Raw genomic sequence first — 18,377 nt, 5'->3', positions numbered from 1 at the left:
CATCTCTTTGCTGCCAAGATTACTACAGAAATGTTTACTTGGCTAAAAGAAATCTTCAGGAATTCTTCTACTTTTACTGTTGCAAGATCTGCAGCAACTATTTCATATAGTAATCAAAAAAGTATCAGATAAAAATTGGAATTCAAGTACGCTATACTAGAATTAAGTTGTAGCCCAGCAACATCTGAATGGCCACTGTCTTCCATTCCTGTAATAAATGAGGATTTCAATTATAGATTTACAGTACTTAAAACAGCACAACACTAAACTCCTGTAACACCTTAGTCAATTGCACAACACTAAACTCCTGTAACACCTTAGTCAATTGTAATCAATTCAAGCACAAAGCTCCATTTTCTTATTCCCTTTGTTCTTGTCGTATAATTCCTATATTGCAAGTCACTTTCAAGGTTCTACATAAATTTCCCATATAGTGGCAGATTTATGAAATTACAGTGATCACATAAACTCTTTTTTCCCTAGAGATATAGCAGCTTCTGTTCTAGTAGAGTAGGGTGTCAAACTGCTGGCCCACGGGTCGGATGCGTCATCGCAAAACCGCGCCCACCCCATTGCCGGCAATGGCAAAAAAGTTCCGATACGTAGCGCGACGTCACGTGACATCGAGAGTTTGACCTGTCTGTAGTAGAGTGTCTAAGATTCTAGTTTACTAGAGTGCAAGCTTGTAGTTCATGTAAACCATAAAAGTAAACTACCATGTTAAATTCCAAATGTCCTCACAGATCAAAGATACAAGGTAAATTAGTCTTTCAATAACTGAATGAATATACCAAGTCTGTTAAGACCTGCTCTTCCGTTGTCTAGTATCAACACAGGATTCCTTTTTTTTACATCTTGATGTGAGGTTATGTCTTAGAATCAGAGACTGTTCCAAGGGAGGCTTTACAAATACTTCGGTATGATAGGTTAAAAAAAAGGAAGATTCTTCTTTAGTATAAGAATTCTGGAATGAAGCTTTTTTTAAAAAAGGGGAGGGGGAATGGACAGATCTTGAAGAACCATGAATTTCACTAAGAAGGAACTGAGAATTTCAAGGGAGTTGCAAAAATGGGTGAGACAACATGAGGAAGAATTATTTTTGTTTTTAACTGATACGTCTCTGCAGAGTATTACAATTCAACATTAATAACTTCAATCTTTGCAACTGTTTCCTCCCATTCACTGAATCTTCATGAACAGACTGACAAGTGAATTCTGGCACACATATATACGTTCAGGTATCTATTTTTGTTCCCAACCATGAGAGTTTAAGATGTGTTGAATTTACTAATGCAACTTCCCAGTCCTTCTACCTACATCATAGATTTGGAAGTTCATAATGCCTGCTGAAATCTCCAAAAATAAAATTAAAAAACCTCACCAAAAAATCTCATCAATGTAGCTAAGCCTTTCAAGTAACAATACAACCATTGGTTGGATTCTTCTCTGAGCTTGAATAACTGCTTTGTAGCATTCTTCATCTTAGCCTTATCCAGATGGGTTTCCGGCCAGGGTTTGCAGCCCTGGGTTCAGAAAGGACGAGTCATCTGTCCTGTTGTAACTGGTGCTGACAGCAGCAGGAGCTCCCTCCACAGTTAAGCTTCAGGGCACTGAAAGAAGCAAATGCCAACTGAAAATGAAATGCCACAGTTCAACAAAAGCAGGTTTGGTTTATTTGAATGATTTCATTAAATATCTACAAAGAAGGTAACAAACTGCAGCACAAAGCGCAATTGTACAGGAAGCGCAATGCCTGGATTTAGTGCAAAACATACCATTAACTACGGCCAGGGAAGCCCAAGGTTTGAATTCATTTTATTTTATTTTTACAGTGTACATTGTTAAATAATGTAAAGAAAACATCTGTAATTCAGAAACAGATCTTGTGGGAAAAAAAAGGTACTCAAAGTGTAATATTAACACAAAATAATTTAACAGTTCAGTAGCATTAGTTAATTCTTCTAGACCTCAGTTATTTAATCCACAGGAGGGAAATCAATGGTAAATAAAACCAGTACTTGCATAACTAAGTGAAAAACCCAACCTCAAACATATTAAACCAAAAATACCATCCTCGTGCAACACTCAGCTGATCATTCTAACCATGAAGTGGCACCTTTCATCACTGATTCTTTATACTTCCTGCACGTCAATTCATTTTCCTTTGAAGAATGGCCACAAACTTAGAAAGTAAAAGCTTCTCCATTAACAGTAGGAAGCCACAGCTTCCCCATATCCCGTCAAAATGGGGACTTTAAAGTCTGAAAAGGTGTCGAAGCCCAGCTACCTAGACTCCCGTCTTTTGCCTTTCAGCCACCATGCCGAGGCCTCCCTCCTTGACAAAGCCACTCTAAACCTCCACTGGAGACAAAGGGATGGAAAGACAAACCTGTGCATATGTTTGAGGGTAGAGTGAACAAGTACAGAAATAACAAATTCCCTGCTAACCTTAAAGGAACTTTTTTGGGGAAAGGGGGGGGGACATTTTTTTTTTTTACTGAGTATACAAACTTTTAGACCAGCAGTAAAGCTACTTCCAAATACAAAATAGAAGTACTTTGACCCTTCACAGCCTGCTGCAGCAATACAGAGTAATACTAGTTGGTTGCAGTTATTTCATTTGAATAGAGAACCTGTATGTTGAGTTAGAAACCAAGTTTGAGCAGAAAGTAGGAGATATAGAACACCTACTAGAAGGCAACACAGTTACAGTCTTGGTACCAGTTTTGAGTCCTTTAGACATTTAACAAAAACAAGTTATTTTTGATTTTGAGTGTTTCAAGTGTTATCTATCCTTGGCAATGAAACCCGCAACATGGAATATCTATTTCTGCCCTTTCTAGGTAGAATTAAAGACAATGAAGAGCAAATCCCAGGAGACTTTCACACTCCCCAGAGTGATAAACTCCAGTTTCTGAACACATATTGCCCCTCCTAAAACCCTTTGTAGCTTTCAGTCAGAAGCTGTCCTTTCAGACAAGCCTTTCTCCCTCCTTCTCTCTCTCTCTCTCTCTGTTCACATTCAGCCCAGCTTTACTCTGGTTACATGTCATCATTTCTGTACCCTCCACCAATATCCATCGCTGGTTTTCCCCATCGCTCCATAGCTTTACCTTTTCAACGTACAGCTGCAGTAGCTTCCCTCCAACACCTACTCTAGACACTGTTACAGTATAAACGTCCAATGTTTTAGGCCTTTGGTATTTCAGTGGCTACGTCCAAAATAACCTCCCTCTCTCCTTTCCCTCCATCTGTCTAAAGTCTGCTAGGCAGGTGATGCTAACTGCAGAAGCAATAAAAAGTCGAAGGCACTAAAATATCCAGCAAGCATACTGGGAGAACAGACAAGTATTCAAGTACATTAATTTATACAATTATACATTCACATTTATCTAATACAATGAAAATAAAAAGGAAAAAAGTTAAAGTGTCTCCAATAAGTATCAGGATATAGCTAGCTTTTTCCCCATTTTTTCTTTTTTGACTGTTTAACCCTCTATATTCCACTCATTTTTTTTTTAAACTACTGTTGTCCAACAACATTTATATATCACAGTGTTTCCACATCAAAACTGATGGTAAGTACATGTCCGCAGGGAACTTTTAATTATTATTTTTTTCTTCTAAACATTTTAAATTGCTCTAATGCTGCTGTCAAAGCTGTTAGTATCTTTTCCTGAAAGCAGGAAAGACTTATCTCAAAGCATGGGCTATTCTGCATGTCCATCTGTGTGCTCACTCGCTCAGGAACTGTGATGTGATGCTTTGGAGGAAGGAATAGACAAGATGGTGAAAAAATGGACAGCTTTTCCCCTGGGCTTAATTCTTCAGAGCAAGGCAAACAGCATACTCAAGATTCATGCGAAGGCTAACAACTTTCTTCCCAACCCATAGGATCCAGCCTCTTAAGTCATGTGAATTTTACAGTCAGAGGCTGCTGACTTGCATGGTGATTTCCATCTTTATACATTCTGCCACATACAAGAATTAGAGGAAGCATGTGCCATCTTAGAGGATCCTGATCAATTTCTCCCCATCTTCCGAATGGGGGGCTTTACTTACTGAGAGCAGAGAGCAATGGTTAGAGGGGGGAATCCATCCCTTTTGGGCAACAAGAGCCTAGCAGTTAATTCAGGCCCCAACTCCTGCCCAAAGGTCTACCCAGCAATGTGGCTGGGAATCACTAAGTGGTCCGCAGATTAGAGCCAGGGGGGTTGCTGATAGATTTCTGTAAGTTGCTGATGTTGAAGTTTTGTAATGAGGCAGTTCCTACAGGCTGGAACTGGTTTAAAGGCTGCTGTGCTGGACCACCTGTCCCGCTCCAAGGGGCTACAAAGGGCACTGTTGGATAACCAAATGGCTGAGGGGGACACATGGCCTTGGTGAAGGGACCTAGGGAGGTAGCTGATGCTGCAGAGATAGGGGTAGCACCAAGAGATGATGTCATCGAGATGCAGAGTTGGCTTGGTGCAGAGAACTTCCTTGCCATTCCTGGACCCTAAAACAAAGAGAAACAATGGAACTCAATCCAAAATCAAGCTATCTGAGAGTTGCTGCACAAATTTCTTTTGTCAACTCTATCCAAGTATGACCTCAAAAAGTAGCTAAGGCACCTGGATAGTGCTGCTTAAAAGTTTATGAACTCTTTTGAATTTTCATTATTTCTGCAGAAATGTGACCTAAATGTGATTGATTTATTTGTACAAGTCCTAAAATTAAATAAAGAGAAGCACATTACAGAGTCGAACACATACTGATTTATTGGGGGAAATGATCCGAAGCTACATATTTGGGTATGGTAACAGTGTATGAAACTTTGCTTTCAGTAACTAGTGTGCCCTCCCTGGTCAATAATAACTGCAACAAAACATTTCTGCTAACAGTTGATCAGTCCTGCACAATCAGCCTAGAGCAGTGGTTCTCAACCTGTGGGTCGGGACCCCATTTGGGGTCGAATGACCATTTCACGGGGGTCACCAAACCATGCTGTCCGCCATTTTTTCCCCTTTTCCCTAGCTGTCCTACTCCCTTATTGGTGGCCACACCCACTTGGGGGTCACCACAACATGGGGAACTGTATTATGGGGTCACGGCATTAGAAAGGTTGAGAATCACTGGCCTAGAGAAATTTTAGTCTATTCCTCTTTTACAGAATGGCTTCAACTAAGGGTTGTTGGAGGGGGGTCTTCCTCACATAAACTGCATGCTTCAGGTTTTTCTGCAGCATTTCTATAGGATTAGGGTCAGGATTTTGACTTGGCAATTTCAAAACTTTAACTTTCTTATACTTTAACCATTCTTTGGTCTTACAACTTGTGTGGTTTGGCTCAATGTCTTGCTGCATGACTCACTTTCACAGCGAGATACCCTGACGTTTTCCTGTAGAATTTGCCAGCAGAATTCAGACTTCTATCAAGCCGTCCCAGTCCAGAAGCAGCAAAGCGAACCCAAACCACAATCCTGTCACTCGCGTGTTTCACAGATGGGATAATGTTCTTATGCTAGAATGCAGTGTTTGCCTTTCGTCAAACATAACACTTTTCATTCAAGCCAAATTACATTATGGTTTCATCTGTTCATAGAACATTTGTTCCAACAGCCTTCTGGCTTATTCTCATCATCGTTTACAAAATGTAGCCGGGCAGCAGTGTTCTTTTTGGAGAGTAGTGGCTTTCTCCTTGCGCTCCTGCCATGTACACCACTGGTGTTGAGTGCTGTCCTGACGGTGGTTCTCACGAATGCTGACATTGGCAAATGCAAGAGAGGCCTTTGGTTCCTTAGATGTTACCCCTTTGAGTCCTCTCAGATAATTATATATTTTGCTTTTGATGTGATCTTGGTTTATCTCTTCCGGGGAGGGCAACAATGCTGTTGAATTGCCTTTATTTGTACACAATCTGCCTGACAATAGACTAATGTAATCCAAACTCTCTGGAAATAGGTTTTTTAACCTTTTCCAGTCATGACACACTTCCAAAAACCTGTGTGGTGAAGATCAGATTTTTAATTCTGTACTTTAAATAAAGCAGGGCCTCCCATGTTCATACCTAATTTATCATCCCATGGATATAACTTCATGGAATCTTTTAATTTCTCCTTCAAATGAACTGATAATCCTAGAGATTCATGAAATTTTGCCACACACAAATATGTAGCTTTGGATAATTTTCCTTAATAAATGATCAAACTAATACAATGTTTCTCACTCATTTGTTCTTTTTATCTGGCTTTAAGAGATGAGATCATATTTATACAGAAATATTGAATTTTCAAAGGGGTTCACAATCTTTTAAGCACCATTGCAATATTAATTAATTCTTCTTCATCATCATCATTCTAGCCATTGTTTACCCACGGCAGAATGAAGGCCTCTTCCCAATACGGTTCTGAGCTTCCTATTGCCAGCTGGGCCAGAAATACTTGCCGATGTCGTCAATCTATCTTGTTTTGTGTCCCTTTCGTGGACGCTTTTTATCAAGTGGGATCCATTCTATGACTGCCTTGGTCCACCTGCCACCAGTTCTTCTTGCTATATGACCAACATTCTCTTTGGGAAAGAAGGATGGCTATTTAAATCTGATTAATTAACCAAAATTAATTTAATCAATCCAATTTAAATGGCTATCCATCTTCCCCAAAGAGAATTGTGTATGGCACATAACAATTAAAAAAAACACAGCCAATCTAAAATTGATAGGAATGTAAAAAGTCATAGCAATAAATAGCACAAAAACCAAAATACTAAACTTGCCTCATAATTTCCGTGTCCTTTGCTTCCTTTCTTGCCAGACAGATTCATAGCGTCACGAGCCCAGTTGTCCACTAGTTTGTGCAGATCATCAGTAAAAGTTCCTTTCCGACTAGAGGCAGGGGGCTGAGACTGGGGTGCCTGGCTGTTTACTGTACCCCCAACAGTGTTTACACTGCTGGTCCCTAGAAAAATAAAAGCAGCTATCATTTAAATTTGATTGAAACAGAATTCCCTGGAGGCCATCAAGAATTACAATGCAAAATAAGAGCAATAATTTAAAAAGCCATGCATATGAAGTCTACTTGGACATAATGAAAAGGAAGGATTTTAGCAATCAGCTAGCAGTTTTTCTGCTATTAAGTTAATTACGTAATTGTATGTTATTTTTCACATCAGTGGGTGGTCTGCAAAGTTGCCGTTTTCCACAGGCAAGTGGATTAACATTGGGCATTAATAACAAGGTTGTCGGGAAGTTTCCTCCCGATTGTCTACAAGTATCTATTATGCTTGGTTAACCCATTTGCCAACTCTACCCACTCAGTTCAATACCAAGGAATTGTGTATTCATCGGGGTAACCACTCTGTTCTGCAGATGGACAATCTGAAACTCAGGAACACATTACTGGAAAGAAACACTTGTGTTACTGGCAGCAATCATGAAACAAAATTGTACTAAGAGAGCACTGACTTCACATCCCAACACAAACACAAAAAAATGACATTTGGCAGACAATCTCCTTTGCTTCAAACTGAGATGCTGGCTTCCAGGGAAGCCTGCTTATTTAGTTCCAAAGGTTTCATACCTTGGGATGGAATGATCTCAATACATCTAAAAAGAAAAGCACAAGGAGCTACTTGAATAAAAAAATATGGCACTTTCTAGAATCAGATCATAAGAATAAAGACAAGTTCAATATGTCCATGGGTATATGCCAAAGGCTTTCCAATGGCAAATCTGCTGAAATGGTATGGAAAAGTATTATATCTTGTAATACCGTAAATGCCGGCGTATAAGACGACTTCCGCGAGCGCTGAAATCGGTGCCAAAGACGGGGGTCGTCTTATACGCTGAGTCGTCTTATACGCCAGAAATACTGGTAGTTTCCGGCGTATAAGATGACGTTCTAGGAATGCGGCCTGGCTATAAAGACGGGGGTCGTCTTATACGCCGGGTCGCCTAATACGCCGGCATATATGGTAGTTAGTCGAATAGCAGAAACTTCAACACAAATCTTGAGAACTTCAATGTGTTATGAAAAAATCACCCATAACCAAAACAGATAGATTCACCAATTTATAAAATAGAATCTGAACGCAGGAAGGTCACTTTATAGGTCTGTACATGACATCTAACGTGGAAAAAATTGCAGTGTTAAGTCAATTAGCATACTGATCCTAAATAACCCCCAGTCAAGTGAAGAAAGCTTCTTACAATACAAAGGGAAAGATTTTGTTCATATATATAGAACTTAAAGCACAACAGAACAGTATGAAAGCACTCCCAATACTGCTGTTTAAAAAAGTACTGGAATCTAAGTTTTATTTTAAAAAGTCAGGGGGGAATGAAGAATTTGTGCAGTGCTTTGGATCTGAGAGCAAAGAGGTGCTTTGGCACTTGCATGTGGCTTACAATTATATGTAGCCACATGCATCTTCAGTGGGAGGCAAGACTGACAAGTGACAAAACATGCATTGTGCGTGAAGTTCAAACTTTGCAACTTTCATACTTGTACCCAGTGTTGGGTTACAAGCAAAAAAGGGCAGGTTTGCACTGCAATGTTACTCTGTGTGTGTGATTTTTGTGTCATAATGAATGGCAGGGATACCTATGACTACAATTCCATATCCAAACATCTTTTCCTGGGATTGGTAAGTTCTATGGGCCCGGCCTCAAGTGCTCCTAAGCACTTTTTGCCTTCAGATCCAAACTGCTGCACAATCTTAGTCTCTGTGGCATTGTGCATTATGACAACTGGATCCTATTGCTTTAAAACTAATAGCTAAAGGTTACAGACAGTAACAACTGGATTCTGGCTCCCTAGACCTGATAAAAATGCAAGTAGAGAAATAAAAATCCTTATCTGTGATAGCAGTGAGGCAAGGCGTTACTGCACTGTGAAATACTGTATAAGCAAGCAAGGTGATTAACTAAGGTAACCTAAGAGACAACCATCTCCCCCAAACTGAACAGACAGGAGGGGGTAAACGTGCAAACAAGAAAATGGAAAAAAGAAATCATTTGTCCAGGTGAAAGAAATGAATGTGGTATTGAACCACTGTTACTGTGTAACATGCAAAGGAACTATATTTGATACAATAGGCTGTAACATAGGCATAAATCTACTGATAGAGAAACAGCCAGCCACACATCAGCACAGGTAACAGACAATAGTGAAGAAAAGGAAACCACCTTCACATCATGCCTAAAAGCTTTGTCATCAGTTTCATGCAGGGACTAGAAGATATTCTTCAGCCCCTTCCTGATGGCCATAAAAGATACATTGCTAGGTATAGTGCCTACAAGACATTGGGGTAAGATTGATGGTGTGAATCCTAAAGTGTGACTAATCTTTCTCTTTCACTAGCTGTTCGGCATGCACCCAATTGCCTCAGAAAACTCACTAAGATAATTAGATAAGGACTTATACCATATTAAAAATGACCTCAGTTGTTAAAAGTAACCAATTTTTAATCTATTAAACCAGCCATCAAGAAGAGTCTGACAAGAATGTGGATCAGTGTCAATAGAAAACAACTTCCCCTCAATCTTGCTCAGTCACAGCAAATATTACAGAATTTTATTTTGGCTCTTATCTTTATAAAGAGGTCACAGCTCTTTCTCTCCCTGACTACATCACTGCATTAGCTCTTTTTCCTAACTCTGCCATTGTGTTTCACTCCATTTACACCAAGTCCTCAAATTACACGAAGTCCTCAAATTATGATCACAATTTACACAAAGTCCTCAAATTATGACCACAATTGGGACCAGAATTTCTGCTGTTAAGGGGGTCTCATCCAATTTTGCAACTTTTTTTGGCCTGTTTATTAAGGGAATCATTGCAGTTGTTAACTGGATCAGGCAGTCATTAAGAGAATCTGGTTTTCTTCATTGACTTTGCTGTCTGAAGCTGGCCGGGAAAGTCTCAAATGGTGATCAAATGAATCCGGGACCTTACAACCCTCATAAATATATGCCAATTGCTAAGCACCCAAAGTTTGACCATGTGATCTTGTGGATGCTGTGACAGGGGTTAAGTGCAAGGACCGGTTCTAAGTTACTTTTTTCAGTGCCATTGTAACTTTGAATGGTTGCTAAATTAATGGTTATAAGTCGAGAAATGCTTGCATTATACCTTTATTAATGACACTTTTTCTTATGCTGTAGGGCAGAGGTCCCCAATATTTTGGGCACCAGGGACCGGGTCCATGGAGAGAGGTTTTTCTGCAGACTAGAGAATATGTCGTTTTGTGTGCTGCCTGCATCCCACGGATGGGGCTTTGCTTGTTTGTGCGGACCTGTTGCTGGCATGCCATGGCCTGGTATTGGTCCACGGACCGGGAGTTGGGGACCCCTGCTGTAGGGTCACTCTGAGGTCATTTGCTTGCTAGTGGTCCTTTAACATAACATACTGGTCATATGCAGCTGAATCAGTACTTACAGAAATCCCCTTTTGACATAATTATCACAACCAAATTCCTTTCAAAAAGGGAATGTGCCTTCTAATATGATATGAAAATTACTAGAGTCAATATATGCTAGAGCCTCATGATTAATCTCCAAGAAGTACATCATTAAGTGATGATCAAAGTTATCTTTTGTAGTAGTAATGGGATGTCCAAGTCTACTTCTGCAATAATGCAGAAATACATATTAGAAGGAACAAAGAATAGTTGCTGTGCTTAAGACAGATTCAGGGAAGTAAAACTGTATGGCGTTGAACATAGCTTAGCAGTCAGAATTCAGAGGTAACCAAAAATGAAATAATTACTACAGAGCTGGTTGCAAGGGCAGACTTTTTTCACCATCTTCCCTAAAGCATAAAGAGAAAGCAATTGGTTAAAGAGAAACAGTGAGAAACACAGTATTAGCAAATAGCATAAAGCACCTGGTGATAAAGTAGGAAAACCCAACAGGTTATCATCCCTTAATGACACTGCTTTTAGTTCTTGAGTGGCCTTATAGCAAAACACATCATGACAACTTTCAAGTAGAGGAAGAGTAGCAATATGTCAATTTAAGTACATACTGGTACTTGTTTAGAATTTCTCAAGTACATTATGGCTGTGAGATTTTTATAATGTAGGGTAATTTCAATTAGTTTTTTGATCGTTCAAGTTCTCTTCTTGTTTAAAAAAAACATTACCATCAAATTGAATTGAAAGATAAATCTGAACTGAATGCAGTATTGAAACCTTTCCTCTCGTTTTTAACTGACTTCAAAAGAGAGTAACAACAAATAAACCTACCAAAGTTTATTTGTAACTGATACAATGATTGGCTGATTTAATCCTCAAAACAATTTCACTTTTCCTAGAAGATCAGTGCCATCTAAAGCAAGAAGGAACCTGTTGAACCTTTTCTACTTTTATGCCAAGTGTATAAAGACACGTGTTATTGAGGTCAGCCTCATATTTGCTAGTAAGGACCTTTTCCCCTATACAATCTATTGACAAAAAAAGACAGACCTCAGGAGAACAGAAAACCTGTTAAAAATTGAGTAAAGCCAAGCCATGCTTCCACAAGCATTGCCAAGTTTTAGGGGACAGCACAAATCAAGTGATGCCAAATTGAAGGCATTATAAATTTCCATTATTTTTAGCCCCCCCCCTCAAAGTTTTCCCCCACATGGCTCATAGTTCACAGAATATTTATGTACCAAAAAAACCCCTCACAAAAATCCCATAGAGCAATTATACATGTAAATTACCCACATCCTTGCTATTAATTATCCTCAAAATAGTTACTGTTTTCTGAGATTTTTATTTTACTGCAATTTAGTATTTTCCAATCACTTTTTCCCCCCCAGTCTTGGCTAAATCGCCATTTAACAGCACCTGGCTGATCACGTCTGGGCTCAGAAATTAAGACATATAAAATTCAATTGCTGATTGAGGAAATTTTCCTCTAAAATCAATTCAAGGGAAGAAATATTTTTGTCCTAATTTCATGCAGGAACCTCTGTCCACCCATTACTCATGATGAGAAGACAGGACCGTAATACCTGTAAATTAAACTAGCCATATCTTTATGCAGCTTGTAGATCAGCTCTCTAGCCTTCCTAGATTTTTTTAAATCATGGTAGTGGGAGATCAGATGTATTCCCTAGTTTCTAACTGAACTGTGAGCAGTTGGCCACATAACATTCGGGGAAAATTGTCTTCTTGATCTGAAGCACATCAATGGAGAAAAAAAAATTTATACCGCTTCTCCTGGAGCAGATATATCCCCCTAATCTTGCTAAACTGCTATTGTGTTCAGCCATTGCTATACTCATACCTGTGCATGCTTGTTTACTTGAGTTGACAAAAATAAGTCCACACAGATGAACAACAATCTGTTCACTTCAGAGTTGTGTGAATTAGTTTCTCATGTCGATTAGGAAAGGGATAAGCACCTCTCTGTCTGGCATATCTTGTCCCTGGCCATTATTTCTCTATACACTACAGAGAAGTTTAAGTGTCTAGGCAAGGAATCATAAGGTTGTCTCCTTGTAACCTGAAGGACCATATACAACCACTACTACCACCAGAACCTTTTAGCTGAGCAGCAGGGTAACAATTTCAGAACACTGTTTTCTGCAAGCTACACTTCTCAGCCAAGCCCTAAGGTCAGAGAGACACAAGAAGGCAGATGTAAATGGACAGCATGTGATAACAGATCCAAGTAGCCGAAAACAAAAAGACGAGGAAGGAGTAAAGGTGTTACACACAAAGAGCCAAGCAGGGCGTACTCAGAAATCGGGTCCTCCTGCCACCAGGCTTGAATGTCACCCGCTCAGATGCACAGTTAAACTTCACACAGCCTGTGATAAAACAGAAAACAGAAAAAAGGGGCGAAGAACAAGGACAGGAGATAGAACACAACTACAAGATGTTAGAGAACTCTAAGCTGGACTGGTGAAATGCATTAGCAAGACACAGGAGAAAGAACCTCAACCAATTGAGAGCTTTACACAAGACACAAGAAACCAGGACCTTTCTCTCCCCCCCCCCCTTCCAAATAATCACATCTCCAATCTCATGTTGTTTCTGATACCAGAACACAACTATTTTAATCCAACTGCATGCCATAAGTAATATATATTATAGCAACGGCACATTAGGACATAATATTGTACAATTTGAAAGATATGTAAGATTTAAATCAGTATGCTCCAATGACTTCCTTCTATGGTTTGGAAGGAGCTCTGACTAACATTTCTGTATTGTACTATTTCATTTGTCCTTATCTCATCCTTATTTCACATGCCTGATCTGTTTATACAATGGAACTGTACTTATTCCAACAGTTATTCATAAGGGTGGAATCAATGATCAGAGTACACTGTACAAATCTTCCAGAAAGCTTAGTTTTCAAACAAGTATAATGGGACAGACAAGTTGATCTATCTTATTTTGGCTAGGCCAGGCTCTAGAAATCTTGTCATCCTCTGATGCAGATAAGCCCCGCAGAACTCAATGTTACTGATACCCATCTACAATATTTACCTTGGCCTGGCGCAGAAAGGCTTGGAACAGAAATGGCACCATCACTAGTAAAAGCTGAATAGAGATTTTCACTAGAAGGAGATGGCTTCAGTGGCTGCAACAGATGGTTCTGTCCTGTTTCAGGGACACTGCCAGGAGGGTGCAGGGTCTGCTCCTGGGGTAGAACTGAAGGGGCACTCTGAGCAGACAGGTTTCCTGTGCAGGGAGAGAGGAGAGCAGAAATCAAGGCACTGGTAGTATAGTGAATCCTCTGCTTTCCAATCCTACTAATCATGTTAAAAATTTGGTCATGATCGCTAATGACAGACAGGTGTTTGCATTAGCTATTCAGGCTGAAATTACAAGAGTAAAATTCATTGAGAAACCACCAATCTCTATTTAGAGGGCCCTGGTTGCAAATGAACATTCAAGTGTTCACATATGATGAGTCAATTTGGTGTACTGGTTAAGGCATCAGGCTAGAAATAAGGAGACCGTGAATTCTAGTTCCACTTTAGGCACAAAGTCAGCTGGGTCACCTTGGGCCACTCACTTTCTCTCAGCCTAAAAAGGAGGCAATGGCAAGCCACTTCTGAAAAACCTTGCCAAGAAAACGGCAAGGACCTTTCCATGCAGTCTCTGAGAATCAGACGATGGAATGGAAAAATTTAAAAAAGGTTAACAAAGCATAGTTGCTGTCTTCACATGATAGGGCTCATTTTTACTACATAGATCAGGAGTTGTGAATCTCTAGCCCGCTGAAGAATTAGGAGAGGTTTCATATTCAGTTTTCAGTATCTATTCCTCTTCTGTCCCATTATTTATGCCACACTTCTGCTAGAGAGGATCTCGGGGAGTGGGCAAATATTGAGAACTAGGAGGCGTTTCCATGGTGAATTCAACAGAAGCTAAAAAGAAAAATGTGTGCTTTAGAGGGATTGTGTATTAAATAGTAAGGGTTGACAGGTAATCTCTTGAATACTGCCATACAGCCATTTGTCTGAAATGGTGTAGGGCAGTGGTTCTCAACCTGTGGGTCGGGACCCCATTTGGGGTCGAATGACCATTTCACGGGGGTCGCCAAACAACGCAGTCCACCATTTTTTCCCCCTTTTCCTTAGCTATGCTACTCCCTTTTATTCTATTGGCTTTTGAAAGCCAATAGAATAAACTCTCTTGAATAGAGTCTAATTCTATTGGCTTTCAAAAGCCAATAGGAATTGTCCAGGCTGTCTCTGCCCTGCTGAGCCCGCCAAAAGTCCCATTCTGCAAACGGTGCTGCACCAATTGAGTAGTCCTCGACTTACGACCGGTTGAGTAGTCCTCGACTTACGACCGGTTGGGGGTCGCGGCATTAAAAAGGCTGAGAACCACTGGTATAGGGTTTCCTGCCTGAGCAGGGGGTTGGACTAGATGACCTCCAAGGTCCCTTCCAACTTTATTATTATTACTATTACTATTACTATTACTACTACTACTACTAATAATAATAATAATAATAATAGATGTTGATTGGAAGGGATATTTCCTGAGACCTGTTGAGGGCCCACTTGAGTAACTGGACAAGTATTTCCTCCTGAGTATGGGGAGGCTTTAAAGAGAATATAAAGTAATCTGGTTCAGGCAGTAAATCCTTTGCCAAACTCTATTTTTATCAGAAATTTGCTGGGGGAGTTAAGGGAGAATTCCTTAACAAATCTTCCCTCTAAATCTGAAGTTTTTAATTTAACTAGTATGAAACCCTAAGAAAGTAACAAGAGGAAACAAATTATGGATGGGGATATATTAATTACAGTCGACCTGGAATAGCATCAAGCCAGAGTCCATTGTACTCTGGAGTCCTACTATCTGATTGTCAAATATTTGTACATGATACAAATCAGATTAATAAATAATACCTTAGAAAATAGAAATAAAAAAACAGTATCAGTGAAAAATAATTTGGGATATTGACTACAAATAGGCTATATGATATGGCTACAAAAATGGATATTCAACTTTAAGCTGCATTAACAAAATATAATTCCCAAATCATAATTCCTTTCTATTCTCCAACTCAGCCCACTGCATCCAGTTGTGTGCATTACAAGAAAGATTCAGAACAACTGGAACAAGCTCAGATAAGAGCAACAGAAGTGATCAGCAAAGTAGAAACTAAGACCTAAAAAGTGAGATTGAAGGACCTACAGATAGTCCTCAATTTATGACTGATTGGTTAACAACTGTTTGAGGTTACGATGGACTTGAAAAAAGTTACTCACAACTTGTCCTTGAAATTATTACTGCTGTAGCACTCTGTGGTTACGTGGTCACATTTTGGGGATTTGGCAACTAGCTCACATTTACAACTGGTTGAAGCATCCAGTGGTCATGTGATAGTAAATTAAGGTAGGCCTCGCAAAACTGCCTATTGGATAAGTTAGATTTATGATCACATGATTTGGTTAACAGCTATATGATTCACTTAATGACCAGAGTTGATTTAACCATCACTGTAAAAATAGCCATAAAGCTGAATCCAGACACAAATAGGGGAAGACTTAGCTACAGTTGAGCTACTTCAGCAAGGCCTTTACTGAGAATTCTGGATAATCAGGTCACCTAAGTTAAGGAGTAACTTGAAGTATGATAAAATAAGTGGCCAATTGTAAGAAAATAAGTGCCCCTCTGTTAGAGAGATGGGTGATTAATAAGTTTGGTGTGTGTGTGTGTGTGTGTGTGTGTGTGTTTGTGTGTGTGTAAAGTGGTTTGGCTGAAACAAAATTGAAACTGTAGCAAATTAAATGGATATAAACCAGGTCACCAATACAAAAATGAAAACTACTTTAACTCAGTACCAAATCAACTGCAACAAATATGACAACTTTTCCTACATTTTTAGAAAGCTTACCCAATATCTGAGGGCTCTTATTACCCTGGGAACTGCTGCGACTGGACCTGCTGCTTTTTCCTTTAGTAGGTCTTCTTCTCCTGCCTGAGAGAGGGGCAGCAGGAGGGATGATTACTGGTGGAGGTACTTTGCCCAACTTTGTGTAAAGGAGTTCAATCTCCAGTTTTTGACGACTCTGAAGTTCCTGGATCTCTTTAAGGTGCCTGCCAAATGAAAAGATGGTATACTTATTTATTTGTGAGTCCTTTACATAATATTATCTAGACCATGGATGTCAAACTTGCCGCGTCACGTGATGTGTCGTGACGTACCATGACTTTTTTTGCATTGCTGGAGCTGGGGTGGGTGCAGCCTCCATATGATGCAACTGGCCCGCAGGCCAGCAGTTTATAACAACAACAACAACAATAATAATATTGCAAGGGACCTTGGAGATCATCAAGTCCAACCCCCTGTTCAGGCAAGTAACCCCTACACCAGTGGTTTTCAACCTGTGGGTCGGGACCCCATTTGGGGTCAAACGACCATTTCACGGGGGGTCGCCAAACAACGCAGTCTGCCATTTTTTCCCCTTTTCCTTAGCTGTGCTACTCCCTTTTATTCTATTGGCTTTTGAAAGCCAATAGAATAGACTCTCTTAAATAGAGTCTAATTCTATTGGCTTTCAAAAGCCAATAGGAATTGTCTAGGCTGTCTCTGCCCTGCTGAGCCTGCCAAAAGTCCCATTCTGCAAACGGTGCTGCACCAGTTGAGTAGTCCACGACTTACGACCGGTTGAGTAGTCCTCGACTTACGACCGGTTGGGGGGGGGTCACGGCATTAAAAGGGTTGAGAACCACTGCCCTATACCATTTCAGACAAATGGCTGTCCAGTTTCTTCTTAAAAACTTCCTGACACCCCTGATCTAGACCAATGTGTTTGTACTGCTCTATTACCTGTAAGTAATATAAGGAACTGCTCCTACCCATCTGGCCTTCTGGAACATGGAACGGCTTGGGGGCCCTGAGGAAGGCACTCTACGGTGGAGTGGTTGATGAAGTAAGTAGATTCCCCCCCCCCATCCCATCCTTCCCCTTGGCCTTAGTTTTTTACATAACTCTTTTGGTTTAGGTTAGCTAGTTTATTTCCATGGATTTTTGGAAATTCATGCTGTTTTCTGGCTTTAATGTTTCAGCCCATCCTTCCCTCACTGAACACTATGTAAGATGTGGGACCCCAGAATTAGTAATCATATGGTCCTTCCAGCACACTCAGAAGTTGCTAGATGGGCGGAAAACTTGAAATCGCTGTAAATTTCTTCCTATCTTTAATTTCAATGGTTGTTTTATTCATTTTTGAATAAAATGTAAAACATGTGCATGCAAACACATAATGTATACTTAGCATTTTTGTACTGTGATCTTAAATTTGCATTTTAACTCTTTAGCTTCTTATTTTCATTCAAGTCCCCAAGTGCTGCTGCATGACGGGGTGAGTTTCCGTCGTGTGCTCCAACTCCTGACGATTTAGCAGTTCGAAAGCATGTAATCGCAAGTAGTTAGGCACCACTTCAGGGGAGGGCCACATTAATGGGGAATTGAAAGGAGCCCCCAACCGGGCAACCCCCAATGATGTCCCCGGCTAACCCTTTCAACCCAGAAGCGTCTGAAGTACTTCTGACATGAATGCGAGTGCGAGTTCCTTATTTTGGTTTGAAATTTTGTTAACTGTTTTAAGTGCTTGCCTTGGGCCAAAAGCCTAGAGATAATTCAAACAAATAAAATAAATGTAATCTGGAGAGCTTTAGCTATAAGCTATAGGCAGAAGGTTCTTACCTCCTTGACTATTTTTTAAAACTTCTCTAATATAAAATTGAAGAGGATAATAAGACATTGCATCATTTTTATTTGCAGAGAAATTCTTCAGCAAAAATTTCTTGGGATTGCTAATGAGCATCCCAGAGACCAGCTTGTCTTCTGCTTAATGGTTTGCAATTGCCAAGGTAATCATGGAAGTTTTATAATTAGGCAAGTCTCCCCTGGCAGCCATTTTGTGAGTGTGCCCAC

The 18,377-nt window shown here is 40.0% G+C and overlaps 1 protein-coding gene across 13 annotated transcripts in view; it reads right to left on the bottom strand.

The window, feature by feature from the left end:
- Window positions 1-1,650: 1,650 nt before the first annotated feature.
- Window positions 1,651-18,377, bottom strand: part of WNK1 (WNK lysine deficient protein kinase 1) — a 167,250-nt gene continuing 150,523 nt past the window's right edge. For 7 of the 13 annotated variants that reach the window (XM_039355112.1, XM_039355351.1, XM_039355517.1 and 4 more), the window contains 6 exons: window positions 16,332-16,534; window positions 13,463-13,657; window positions 12,685-12,777; window positions 10,744-10,785; window positions 6,752-6,933; window positions 1,651-4,498 (listed from right to left, as the gene is read on the bottom strand). In XM_039355112.1, coding sequence (XP_039211046.1) covers window positions 4,184-4,498; window positions 6,752-6,933; window positions 10,744-10,785; window positions 12,685-12,777; window positions 13,463-13,657; window positions 16,332-16,534 — 1,030 coding nt within the window. In that variant the 3' untranslated portion in view covers window positions 1,651-4,183. The remainder of the gene's footprint in view (window positions 4,499-6,751; window positions 6,934-10,743; window positions 10,786-12,684; window positions 12,778-13,462; window positions 13,658-16,331; window positions 16,535-18,377) is intronic. The other 6 variants (XM_039355276.1, XM_039356008.1, XM_039355920.1 and 3 more) reach the window with 3 other exon arrangements.

Source organism: Crotalus tigris, unplaced genomic scaffold (genome assembly GCF_016545835.1).
Source record: "Crotalus tigris isolate CLP2741 ecotype Arizona unplaced genomic scaffold, ASM1654583v1 scf7180000017541.2806704, whole genome shotgun sequence".
Taxonomy (NCBI): Eukaryota; Metazoa; Chordata; class Lepidosauria; order Squamata; family Viperidae; genus Crotalus; species Crotalus tigris.
Note: the sequence above shows the minus strand (reverse complement) of the source record. Positions and strands in the feature narration are given on the sequence as shown.